The 13,230-nt window shown below is 37.5% G+C and overlaps 1 protein-coding gene across 1 annotated transcript in view; it reads right to left on the bottom strand.

Moving 5' to 3' along the window:
- The window catches only part of LOC119157187 (transmembrane 9 superfamily member 2-like), a 33,534-nt gene that overhangs the window by 15,424 nt on the left and 4,880 nt on the right, over positions 1-13,230 (bottom strand). The window contains exons 6-10 of the mRNA XM_037407796.1: positions 11,172-11,299; positions 8,726-8,837; positions 6,207-6,286; positions 5,153-5,261; positions 612-744 (exon numbers count right to left, since the gene is read on the bottom strand). Of these exons, the coding sequence (XP_037263693.1) occupies positions 612-744; positions 5,153-5,261; positions 6,207-6,286; positions 8,726-8,837; positions 11,172-11,299 (562 nt within the window). The remainder of the gene's footprint in view (positions 1-611; positions 745-5,152; positions 5,262-6,206; positions 6,287-8,725; positions 8,838-11,171; positions 11,300-13,230) is intronic.

Genomic DNA, 13,230 nt, shown 5'->3' with positions numbered 1-13,230 from the left:
TACAGCAACACGTAACGAATAGAAATGAAGCAGCTCCTCTATGAAAGACCAAAAAGTCTGAATAAAACCTGGAGAGCAGAAATCAGAAAAAAAACCTTCCTTTGTAATAAGTATCAGTATACTTCCCAATTCTGCTGTACAGTAAGAAAATGAATTGTCATATACTTTATAGATAACATATAATAAACCATCAACCTGCGACAGGTTACATCATCGCATGTATATATAGCTATTTATGGTAGGCTCTCATATATCTCAGTTTTGTGTCAGTATTATTTCATTGGCATTCATTCTTGCTCTTATTTCTGCATGGCTGCAGACTGTTGTGTCAAACGTATTAGACAGAAAGTGTTCCGAGAACATTACAGCTTTGATTAGGTGTCTTGCACTACTGGATCCTTAGATAATTTACATCATGACAAACTGCTTCTGTTTAACAGTGTTACTAAAACTACCTAGATTAAGGTTAATTAATAGTACTACTATATATTCTGTATTAACAGCACTAATATTTTATTTTACTAACGGATGGACTTCATTTCCAAAAGAAGGCTTCTATCACCTTTAATAATATATTGCACCACAAATATCACCTTAATAAAGTTACTTACATAAAGTAATAAATGTCATAATGAAAATTTGCGTTCCTTGGCCCAAAAAGACAGAGAGTAACATTCCCTTCCTTGGAGGTCTAAATACATCTCCATGAACCAGCTTCCAGCCAAATTCCTCTTGGGCATCTTCCTGTATAAAATCAACAAAGTCTTTAGCAAAGATACATAATGCAGTAGTGAATTAACACAAACAAGATGTAAAATATACATTTAAAGTTTGATTGGCTTCCAGTTTAGATCCAAAGACTGACTAACTGCATCCAATGAATCACTCATTGATTTTATAACCCCCTAATGGTTCAGTGAAAGAAAAAGGCAGGATTTTTCAAGAAAATCTTCATCTCAAAGCAAAAAAAACCAAAACGTTATATGGTTTGGCTAATTACATCATTCTAAATTTAAACAAAAACAGCATTCAATTTAATTTAATTCAGATTATAGCATTGCAACGTACTTCAAGCATTTATCTTTTTTGCTTCCACTACAAAGAACATCAGTCTCAATGACAACATTGGAAAAGAATAAAATAGTCTCTGTACTCCAGAAGGAAGTTTGCTCCCTAGAATCACTGGGGGCAAGTACCAACAATCTTTATCCCACTGCCAGAGGTGAATGGATGGGTGGCACGGGAGGGATCTCAGTCCAGCAGCTCTAAGGAACCACTGCTGAAGAATAAAACTTTTAAATAAAGTCACTCGCACATCTTCCCTCACAAAAAAAACCCAAACACACACCCGTGACCACAAACAGTAAACAACATGCCAAGACTACCACTCTCTTCCTCACAATGTTACAAACTACACGTTCAATTCAACCTAGGAGTACCGAGTTTAGTTTAATGAACTTCTTACCCCTAGAATTACAGTACACAAAAAAATAAGGCAAGAAAGAATAAAGACCAAACTGGCCACTGACATAACAGCATCTTAACTTGTGACAGATTAAGTAATTTTTTATTTATTTTTTTTTTAGCAAAAGATTTCATTTGCTGGCTAGAATTTACTCTCAGAAGTCTGATATACTAATACAAAAACTGAAAACTATTAAACTAATATAAAATTTGATTAAAAAAACCCAAACAAACAAAAAACCCCAGACTGTGCCTGCAAAGACAATTATACCAGGTATCTAGGTATAATTTCAATACACCAGCACTCTTCCAGTAAAGGAAGGTTTGCTTGGTTAAAAAAGCATAAAGTTCAGATTTTTCTGAACTTGAACTAATTGTGACAATGAGAAAATTGTCAAAGTAAGACAGAAGAAAAGATTTTCCCTAGGTAGTTGTGAAGAATGAAAGAATTTAAAAGGTTACCATCTGAAGCAAATCTTTATCCGTTTTCAAAATGGTGAACACTAAGCAGAAGTAAATGCTTAGTACTTTAGTTCCTGACAGAACAAGGAAAGCGTTGTACAAATTTGGAATGGCTGGTATTGGATTTCTTATCAACACCTAATCTGGCAAATGCACTCAAAACACACCCTCTGGTTCTAACACAAACTTTAAAACATACAGCTACATAGTAAGTATCTTTGTTTAAGAAAAAATAGACAGAAAACAAGCTTGGCAGATCGAGACCCCTGATTTATCTTTTACGGGCCTATGGGCCACAGTGTTTGTCTCAAAGCCTGATTTTTAATAAAACTCTTCTATTACAGGCCAATTAGCTATGAGACAAAGTATTTTCCAGACTTTTGTTTAAAGAAATCAGTAGTATTTTATATTGCTAACCTTTAACGTTCAAAGGACAAGAACTGTACAACTAATCCAAGTAGGAAGCTATACTTTATAGTTACAAAAAAATACTTCAGGAAAAACTAAAAATACGCTTATGATTCTTGGCCAATATTTTAAAATTTAGCCTAATTTTTAGCAAAGTGCAGTAATCCTCATCTTACCCATAAGTTTAGCCTAGTTCTCAAAATACTCTAACAAAGATCTAAGTCCTCTACACTCAAGCAGTCATGGTCAAAAATTAAACAAACAAACAAAAACAAAACAAAAAAAAAAGAGACTAGTTTTACCTTTCACTGTTGAAAATATATTGACATGAATTCTCTGCAGCTCAGGAATCTTCTCGTAGTCCTAACACCCTAGAAGTAATCTAATGATTTCTAAACACTTCATTAATTAAAGTATGACTCACTAAATCTACATCTTGCTAAAAGGTATTAGCTGAACATTAAATGCATATACTTAGACCACAACTACTGGCTTGTGCATTGATCTCTTTTCAAGTAGAAGCACCAGCATTCCCTAAGTGTGAGATATTAACTTGCTTCACTGCAGCTTCCTCAGCCCAGGTCTTCTTCTGCACAATTACTTCACATCTTTTTAAATCAGTTCCTTGAAGTGCAAACAGGTCTTTAAGTGTCTTACAACTGGCAAGAAAATAAAAAAAGTGTGGTTTTCTGAAAGTCACACCTATCCCTGCTGTTAGCCATAAAAATGAACCAAGCTTCTACAGGTCATGTTCTTCAGCACGTTAAGAATGACCAATAAGGATAACACAGTATAAGATATTGAACATAATTTAATTGAAAGATCAAACAGGAGCTTCGCAAAAACGATCAGTTATAAGATGTGCAAAAATTCCTCCACTTTACTGAATTTGCATTAACAAAAGATATTAAATATCAAAACCACATAGAAGAATAAAATACTTTCAGATGGATGTTTTAGTTTCAATATGAAACGTTTTTGTGCATTTTAAAGTATTTCTTTATCCAGACAGATAGCAACAACAGTGAAAATTCAAGCCTTTCTAGTATCTGACATTATTTTTCATCTTTGGCTTGCAGATACCACTTTTACCAATGACAAAGAGTAATTTTTACTCGGCCTTTCACTCACAGTCTACTTACTGGTCAAGTCTTTAACGCACAGTCAGTTATATTCTCTTCCACCAAGGCAGCAAGCCACTGTAGAGGCCTGCCCCCTTCCCATTTTAAGAGGCACGTATTTCAAAAAAACTTCCAACAGGTTCAGTCAGATGGCAACAAGCTTCAGTCACTACCTTAAGTTAGACAAACCAGGCTCTGTTTGACAGTGATCACCAGGAGAATTGTATTTAAAAAAACCTCACAACGTAATTTACACACACACACAAAGTAGTTCTAACACAATTAGAGATCGTAAGTTGTCTTGCACATAAACTGCAATATTAGAATTTCCTAACTGCAGACAAAGTATATGATTTCATCACACTTTCTAGCCACAGACAAAAGGCAACATCAATTTGTATTAGTCTATCTTAATCAATCTCTCCCCTAACATTTAGCAAAACTACTGATATTCACACTGATTTCACTCCATTATTAGTCGTTGGTTTAATTTTTGATCCTTTTGCGATAATCATCTGTCATCGGGGTTTTTAAAAAAAACACTTTGCTTTATGAAGTTGCATAGCATCACACTTCTCATGAAATTTAGACCACAAACTTTCCTAACTTCACAAGTCACATGCTAACACACTTCCTTTCTGGACAAGGCACGCTACAAACTACTATAACGAAACACCACCTTGGAATCTGAAAAATTGCAGCAACTGAGCTTCCTAACACAGCTTCATTACAGTGGGGGGACAATACCTGTCTGCAGCACTTTTAAGCCTGATCTCCTAACAAGGGAAAAAAACAGTGATCAAAAATAACTGTTCTCCTCACAAGTTTGGTTGTTCAGACTATAAAATGCAGTTTTAGACAAATATTTAGACAAAATAGGCCAAAGTGGGTAGCAAGTCTTTGCTTCTGCATTACAAATGTCACTGCAACAGACACAGTGCAGGTCCTTTCCACTAAGGCTACATAACATTACTTAAAACAGGGCTGCGTTGACAAGGAATCTTACATATAATCCTAGGTGGCACAGAATCACTCAACAGATGATGATGGAAGGGACCTCTGGAAGTCATCTTGTCCAACTCCCCTGCTCAAGCACGGCCACGTACAGCAGGTTACCCAGAACCATGTCCGTATCTCCAAGGACGGAAATTCCCTAAATAAAACACTGGCTGCTTAGGTCAGCGTCATACCACCAGCTACATGACCTGACTGACTGCACAATGCAACCATACGACTCTGGAGAAACCGCCGCATCTTGCTGGTGAACCAGCGCCAGAACACTTCTCAATGTCTGCACTGTGTCTTGTGGCTGTTGGCACTGTGAAAGTATTTATCAAAAAAAGAGGCTTTCCTTGGTTAAGGCCTTGGAACAAAGGGACTTGCATTTCAAATACAAGTTTTTTCACTACCAAAAAGTTTCTGTGAATCACTCCACATACTTCTAAAATCTGAAGTATGTCCTCGCACATTACAAGTTCATTGAACGATGCTAGAAAAGTACGACTGTCACATCTGCCCATGTATTCCTGCTTTAGAAAAGCTGAACTAGCAATAAAGCTATTTTTAACCCCCACATATATTAGCATGTATCAGATTCTTGGTATTTACACATCTCTTTAGACTGATTCAAAACTAATTGGTAGACAGCACTATTACCAGAAAAATGTGCTCATGTGGAAGCTGTAAATCTTACTCACAGAAGAGTCAATCTGGTTGTATCTTGCAATATCTTTATGAAGAGTCCTCAGAATGATCATTGCCACCATGCCAGATAAGAAGAGAACAATTACGAGGGAATTCATTATACTGCAGATAAAGAAGAAGTCAAACTTTCAATCCATATTCAGGTTTCAGGACACTCACGCCAATGCATACCACATACATGTACAGCTCAAATCTGAGGAATAAATAAAGTCTGAATATCTACAGTTAAAGTAATTCAGACCTTTTAGTATTTTCCCACCCAGAGACAGTAGACTGTTTTAAATTGTGTACATATATGACTTCTTAGGAGAAAGAAGTGAGAACAATATTCCATAATATATTGTTAATTCTCAAAACAGTTACATACTGCTTTTATTTTCCCCTTACATAGCTAAGAAGTGATTTCTCTAGTGAAACAGCTACAGCTCTTAAAGCAGACTTTGTCAAGACTTTATAACTATCAACTAATGAAATCTATATCATGCCATTTAATATTTTGTAGAGACATTTAACCAGATTAGCCTTTTCAAACATTTTATATTGCAAAACATTAACATTTCAACATAAATTACATACTTGATATCATTTCCATGGTACAGAGGGAAATATATAAGAGCTTTTCATATACTTTTTACTCACAAAAACAGCCCTTCTTTTTACTGTAAGCAGCTGCCGAGTACAAAACACGCAGTACACATATGTACCTCTCACTTGGCAGAGAAAGCCAGACAGTAACAACAGGAACACTGCAGAGCAGCAATGTGTCAAAAGTTCTACAGAATGGAGATGATAAAATAAAACGATGGAAGCTGCTTTTCTTTTGTACACTAACAGTGCATTCCTTTGGTGAAATGCAATACTGCAGTTGCTCCCAAGAGATGGAAGACTGATAAAAGTTACTTCACATATGAAAACAAGAACATTTTCTTGCCTGAAAACTAACAGACTTTGTTCTACCACAGCTGAAGTTATACATTCCTAGCAGCACAAATAAGAAATCTCTGTGCTCCCCTACAGGGTTATTCACTGAAAGAATGCAAATCTTACCTAAACCACTGGATGTTTGTATGTGGCATTGACTCCAAAATGTAGTCCCATCTGGAAGCCCACTTAATATTATTCTTTTCCTATAAAGAAATTAAATGGCAATTAACAGAAACAAGTACAAGTTTGGTGCGGTCTCTGAGAAGGAATAAGCACATCAAATCTCCTCCACAAACCTTCCATTCAGCATTAATACCTAAGCTTGGTACCGACCCTGGATGTTAAATCTCCCTCTTGCATTAATTCATCTCTTGAGTCTCTCAAGGAATATCTTGTTCACCAAAATCTCCTATCCACATCTTCCACCCTCAACTGCAGCTTCTCTAAGCCTCATCTTTCCCTAATTTGGTACGTAGCTGCCTGCAGCTGCCAAACACATGCTAAAAACCAATCATGCCATCACTACAAGATACTCCCAGTATAGCACACTGATACTGAAACTTCAACTTTGTTAAACATACTCTATGAATATGTTTCTAGTTTCCCCTGGAATTTTTCTCTCTTGCCATCTTTAATGTATTTAGCACAGGCTTCTTTGCTCCCTGTCATAATGCTGTCTGATACAGACTACTTTCCACTCTGATTCCTGGCAGACAACTTTCATTTCCAGATACCCCTCTGAAGGATTTAAGAGGAAATCATTCAACAACTTTCACCTTTGAAAGACACTTCCATTCCCTTCTATCTCCTCCTCTAAACACTTCATGTGAAAGCTGTACAAGTGATGGTTCTCTCTGATCCCCAAGCCTTGCTCTCTACAGCTTCTCTCATGAGATGTACACCTGCTGCCCCGTTAACAAATTTTGTCTCCTCACTGGCATGAAGTCCTGCTGAACTTCTCCATTTATTCACCAGGTGGTAAGTTTGTACAGATAATTCTCAAAATTTAGACCATGTCTCCAGCCTAGAATTTTTTAGTTCCGATTCATGTTTTGGCTCAAGAACATGTAACAATGAAGAACTGCACCAACGAGGTAGTCGAAATGCCGTAAGTTGTTCTTTATCAGCCCAATCAGTAGTTCACAGGTAGTTGGGACAGTTTCAGAAGTGTGGTTCTAAAGCTTGTTACTTGAGTACCAACCTGCTCACATGCCTACATTTTTGTGTACTTGTGTATTAAACATTAGAGGCACAAACATGTATACTTTCCACATACACAGAGCTGAATACCTCACCCATTTCAATGAATTAAAGCAGACAATGTAGCTTTTTATCAGAAGTCAGCTGCCATACTGGAAAGGACAATGAAACAGTTACGCATTTTACTAGTTTACATATTTGGGCTTACTGAAACTAATGTTCTCCTATTTAAAGATACTGTGAAACACTGATAACTGCTCCCCTTTTAAGTTCTGTTGAAACTAGTAATGAAAAGTAAAACATAGCAGGTATTATTTCAAGTGCAGGGTCCCAGGCAGCGGAGAAAGCAAGCAGGGCTGAAGGGCCCGTGACCGAGATGTGCCCAGTGCCAGCCGGCAGCACAGGGCCCACGGCAGCTGCTCCCCACCCATGGGACAGGGAGCGGGGACCTGGAAGCCCCACGGGTGACACAGCACCGCTCACGCTGCAACTCCAAATGGCAATCCATCCTCATTTGAACACCAATGTTAAAAGACAGGAGGCTCATTCATGTAGTAAAACTGGAGAGTCTGAGGAGGACTGGGTGTCTCAAGGGAAAAGTAACGGGATATAGAGCCTCACACCTCCGGGTCACTGGTTCAAATCAAATTCAATTTGGTAGAATAAAAGTTGTTATCGTATGACAGCTGCTTGACTGCCTATACAAAATAAGCTGGTGGTCTCAAGCCAAATCCAGTAAGATTGGTGCGTTACATCAGAAAAACAACCATGCTTTTGGGACAGACTGGGACCAAAGTACCAAGGTTTGAAGCAGCTTGAATCAAATCTTTCGCATCCCCCACGGAGGCTCACTTTCCATGCTGGGGTAAAGACCCAGTTGCGAGAAAGTCTAATTTCCTCCTAAGTCATAATAGGCTGAATAAAGCATGAGAGTATTAGTAGACATTAGAGTATTGACTCTGAAAGGCCACCTACTTGAAAAAAAGCTAGTGAATAAAAACAATGGAAAATGAGACAACACCTGCAACTTCACTACAAAAAAAAAGAGCTTTAAATATTGATCTTTAGCATATTGTAACACAAAAGTGCCTCCAAATATAATACAAACCTTTCTTCAACACAAGACTTTCAGTATCCTGACTGAACTGAAAAAAATAGAGCATACCTCAAGGAAGACAACTCTTGCAGTTATTCAATCTACTACCTCTATTTCTATTAGTAATAAAACAGGGCAAAAAAAAAAAAGCACCTTTATTTATACATTCCAAGTGTCAAACTACATTAATAGAAAAGTAAGAGATTTTGGGGAAAGTGCTTCACAAGACCATCCTTATGGAATTTACACTGCTTTAATCCAGTTATGACTATTAGCAAATTATCCAATTGTCTTGATTTCATTCTTTTGGGGAATTACATATTCATGTAACAGATTCAATACTTACTTCAAATGTCACAGAGTAAGTGTAGATCAAATTCAGTTTGTTGGTGAATTCTCCAGGAATCTCCATAGGTGGACCTTCACAACTTAAGTTGTTCTCATCTGTATGTTTGTAGCTAAGGGGAGGAAGAAAAAAAAGTCAAATATAATTGCATATGCTCTACAGGATGAATTTTCACAAATTCTTTTCTGAAATAAAAACTTGCTTTAATTACTTAAAAGAAAAAAAAAACCACCAAACCACAAACCAACAAGGAGAGCTGTGTATATAATTTTGTACCAGCTATTCAAGTTCTTTGAGAATCTGTTTCCTGTTCTATCAAAAGTCAAAGATGTTAAAATATATTTTTATTAACACTTATGTTTGCAGCTAGAGATAATAAGAGATAAATAAAATCACATATACAATTAGGTATCATTATTCAGAATTTTTCTAACAGCCTTAAAGCCACACCAGAACTGAATACTATTTTTCACAAGCAAGAGCTAAAAAATCCACAGAAAGCACCCTAGTGATTTGGATCTTGGATCACTATCCTATATTCAATTAATATCTGTTCACACTTCTAGGTATTTGAGAACATTATAGGTAAAGTTGTTTGCAAAGTGTATGGGAAATGAGAAGCACAGATCTCTAAAGGTCATGAGATGTGGTGTCACCCTACCCAACCTTCTGCAATCATCAAAATGAAGTCCTAGCCCTAAGCTAAAGCACTGCATGGTTAACCGGGTTGCAGTCTGGAGATCTTTACCTGGTAAGATTGTAAGTTTTAACATAAAATATCCCTTTTCTGCCATCATTCCTCTCTTTCCCGTTTTAACAACACTGTGTTACTGGTGAGGGACTCAGCCTCACTGTGTGATCGTCAGTAAGGAAGACTGAGAATTTCTTAGCAATTTCCCACAGGTTCTCACCTTCCCTCAAGTTTCATAAGGAAAAGGGTGTTTATTTTATTTTGGTAGATTTGGAAGTGTCTTTTTTTTTAATTACTATTATCTTTTTTTTTTTTTTTTACCCTACATAAAACTTCAAATACATAAACCCTTCCCTGTAGTATCTTAGAAATACTGCAGCTATAGAAGCACAGTGTCAAAGAAACCTTAAAGTTTGCTTGAATTTACTCCTGTGAACCTCCTCTAACACTGGAAAATAGCTTCCCTCTCACAGCCTCTTGGCCAAGTTGTATATACCCAATTTAGGTAATTCTACTTTACACGCATTATTGTATGTCAACAACTAAATCAAGCCACAAGGTAGCAAAAACCTTCATGAGCCTTTCAGGGTTCTCCAACCCTGGTGCTCCAACCACAAACACTCCCCATCTCAGGAGAGCAAGGCTGAAGCAAAGCAGCAAGCGAACCACCAGGTCAGAGACTGACAGAACTGAGGTTATGTGCAACCTAACTGTGCCCCCTTGTGGTCTGCACTACTAGTGAAAAGACAAATTCCCAATTTTCAACCACTCTGTATGCTATTGATAAAGCGTTAATCAGGAATGGAAAAGACTGGTAGAATCTTCTTGCCACTACCTCGGAGCATATGTAAACGGAAGGAAAAAACTTGCATAGCAAGTATAATTCACTAAAAACACACTGTACCATTGCAACAGAAAAAAACAGTATACCCGAGTCATATTGTACCATACATGACTGTATGACTCGCAAAACTGGAGGAGTGTAATTTAAGAACGTACTTAACTCTGTATAAAAAAGAGCTTAGCTAAAAAAACCAACACAACTTGCTTTGATATTTTATAAACAGATTGTAGTTTTCAAATACAGGTAAGTATGAACCAAGCATGAACAAACTGACAAGAGGCCAAAGCAATTGCTTCAGTCTGTTTCTGACCTCTGAATTGTTGCATCTCCTCCCCGACCAACACAGAAACTACTGTTCGAGAAAGTCTTAGGAAATCGGTTGTCATCTTCTGCTGTTCTGAATATCAGTACTAACCTGATATTTTACCTGTACTTTAGTATCTGAACTAACACAGGAAAAAGTACACCTGTACAAGTACTGTACACTCATACAAAGTACAACTGGGACACAATGCAGCAACGGTAAGAGAGATGACATGGGAAACTTTCTCAGTTAAAGGATGTTTCTCAGTGTATCTGAAAACATGTATTTTAAAAGAAAGTAATGCACACCCAGATGCAAATCAATAAACACATGAAAAAGCTTCTGTTGTTTGTGTCAGGTTCTAGGAGTCTGCATAAACAGTTTTCCCATCAGGAGAGACTCTGGGGAACATTTTTAAAAGCAACGTTAAGGTCGTGGAACTGCTCTCTTTGTAATAGTTCCAGCCACGAACCAGTATACTGAGAGTTTTATCAGAAGTCAAAGTAACCAGTTCCTCAGAACTTACGGACACCAAGTATCATTTCTAAGTTTACAACTACTATTAGGACTCCCTAGTACTACAGCTTGCTGCTTTAATACACATTACCTTTGCGGTCTCAGTCTTGCCATCACCAGTCTCGCACCAGGCCAGTTTTCATCCTTCCCACTATGGTACATGATCGTTATGTCAACGTGGTTGAAGAGGTAGAAAGTGTTCTTCTTGTTAAACTCTGACTACAAAATACCATCAACAGATTGAGAAACTTCTCCAACAAAGAGGGCACAAGCAGTCAAGAACTTTAAAATGAGACCACTGTCCAATGAAGGAGCAAGAAAGGAGGGGGAATACTTCAATATTTACTTTTAATACACCTGTATAAAATATTTATATATTTTTCTATGTATTATATAAATACAAATGTATATAATAAAGCATCACATCTGTGTTACTAGGAAAACTTAAATGCATTTGACACCATTTTTGTATTTACCACACAAGGCTGCCAAAACAAGTTTGAAGAAGTATATATTCAAGGTACAAGTAATTCAGATTCACCATTTCTCCCTGCCCCCTCCTCCCAAAATTTTCCTGGTAGACATTCCGGCTACCAAAGCTTACAAACCAGGTTCTGCTTAAAAAAAAAACTTTCAGTAGCTATTCTGCTTTGTCATTCCTATCCTTTCAGAATCTGGAATTATGAAAAACTATATAAAGCTCAGATGACACCAGAGTCAATTAAGTTGGCTTGGATTTTCTTTTCTCCTCGACACTGTCATTGTTAAAAAAAACCTTGATTTGTATTAGGGGACCAGGATAACAGACTGCTCATTGAGTTTCCAAGTAAAATAATTCCTCAATTTATTGTGTATATTAGCCATTTTCCAATTGCCATACAACCTCATCCCTTGCCCCCCCACCCCCAGCAAAATATGAAGGTGTCCTGCATTAAATTTATCTGGATTGCTCTTCTTTCACTATGATCAAGATTCCCATCGGGAGAAGACTAGAACCATACCTGTGCCATACTATAACCCTATCTTTAGCTACCTGTTTCCTCCTTTTCCAAAGCAGCAATTGAAGCAATAATATAGCTCACCAGCTGCATAAGTGTGAGGATGAACTGTAGTTCTGCCATTGCATGATAACAACTCCTTTCCTGCCCCCATTTTTAAAGATAATTATGTCTGCTGGAATAGGTATTTGGGTATACATCTGAAAGATGACATTCCCCAACTCAGCCCAGAGGTTACACTTGTACCCACTGTGCTACATTCTTATTTGCCCATGTAACAATCACCCCTCTAGCATGGTGCCATGCAACATTCGCATCCCAATTAGAAGTCACAGACTAAAACTGACACTGGGTATGACAGCTACACTGGCAGAGCATCCACGCCACAGCTAGCATACATAATTTGCACAGCACTTCATAGATACGCAGTACAAGCTCCTTATGCACTCACTAGGGAATTCAACATTGATGCTGATGTACAAAAGCCTCCCCATAAAAAAAAATAACAAACATCAACTTCTCATTCAAGTTGCTGACTTTGCTGCAACTGCTTTCTGTGTATCAGATAGCTTCCAACACAACATACACTAGTATCAATTTCACATAAAACAACCTCACTTAAAGTAAGCAAGTTGAACACCCAACTGGAACAAGTTACTCAATTCACAGACCATTTTTAATACTCTAGGGAGCCTCAGGACTTCCAGCCTACCAAGCTGGAAGGTAACTGCAGAGTAAACTGAACATGCATGGTAATGCATCACTTCCAAGAAGCACCAGACCTGCTGAATACAAATAAATTGACTGCACTGCAAAAGAACACTAAGTCATATGGCAGAGCAGAGACATAGCACAAATGCTCCCCCCTCACTGAGAGGAGTGTGCTACCTCACCCCAAGACAGATAAAACTGTATCGCTATTATCTGTAACTGTACTAGTTCACCATGGAACTCCCAGGATGACTGACACATTTCAAGTTGTTGTCAATATAATTCTTTCCTTGTCACAGCTGTGTTTGTTATCTTCCAGCCATCTGGGAAAACCTCGACACATTTAACTTGTAAACTGTGCTAGACGTAACTTTTGCAACTAGAGCACAGCTCTCATTTCTAGGTCTTCACTAGAAAGCTTCTATCTGAAATGGGTAAAAG

This window comes from Falco rusticolus, chromosome 14 (genome assembly GCF_015220075.1).
Source record: "Falco rusticolus isolate bFalRus1 chromosome 14, bFalRus1.pri, whole genome shotgun sequence".
Lineage (NCBI taxonomy): Eukaryota > Metazoa > Chordata > Aves > Falconiformes > Falconidae > Falco > Falco rusticolus.
The sequence above is the reverse complement of the archived record's forward strand: the minus strand, read 5'-3'. Positions and strand labels throughout refer to the sequence as shown.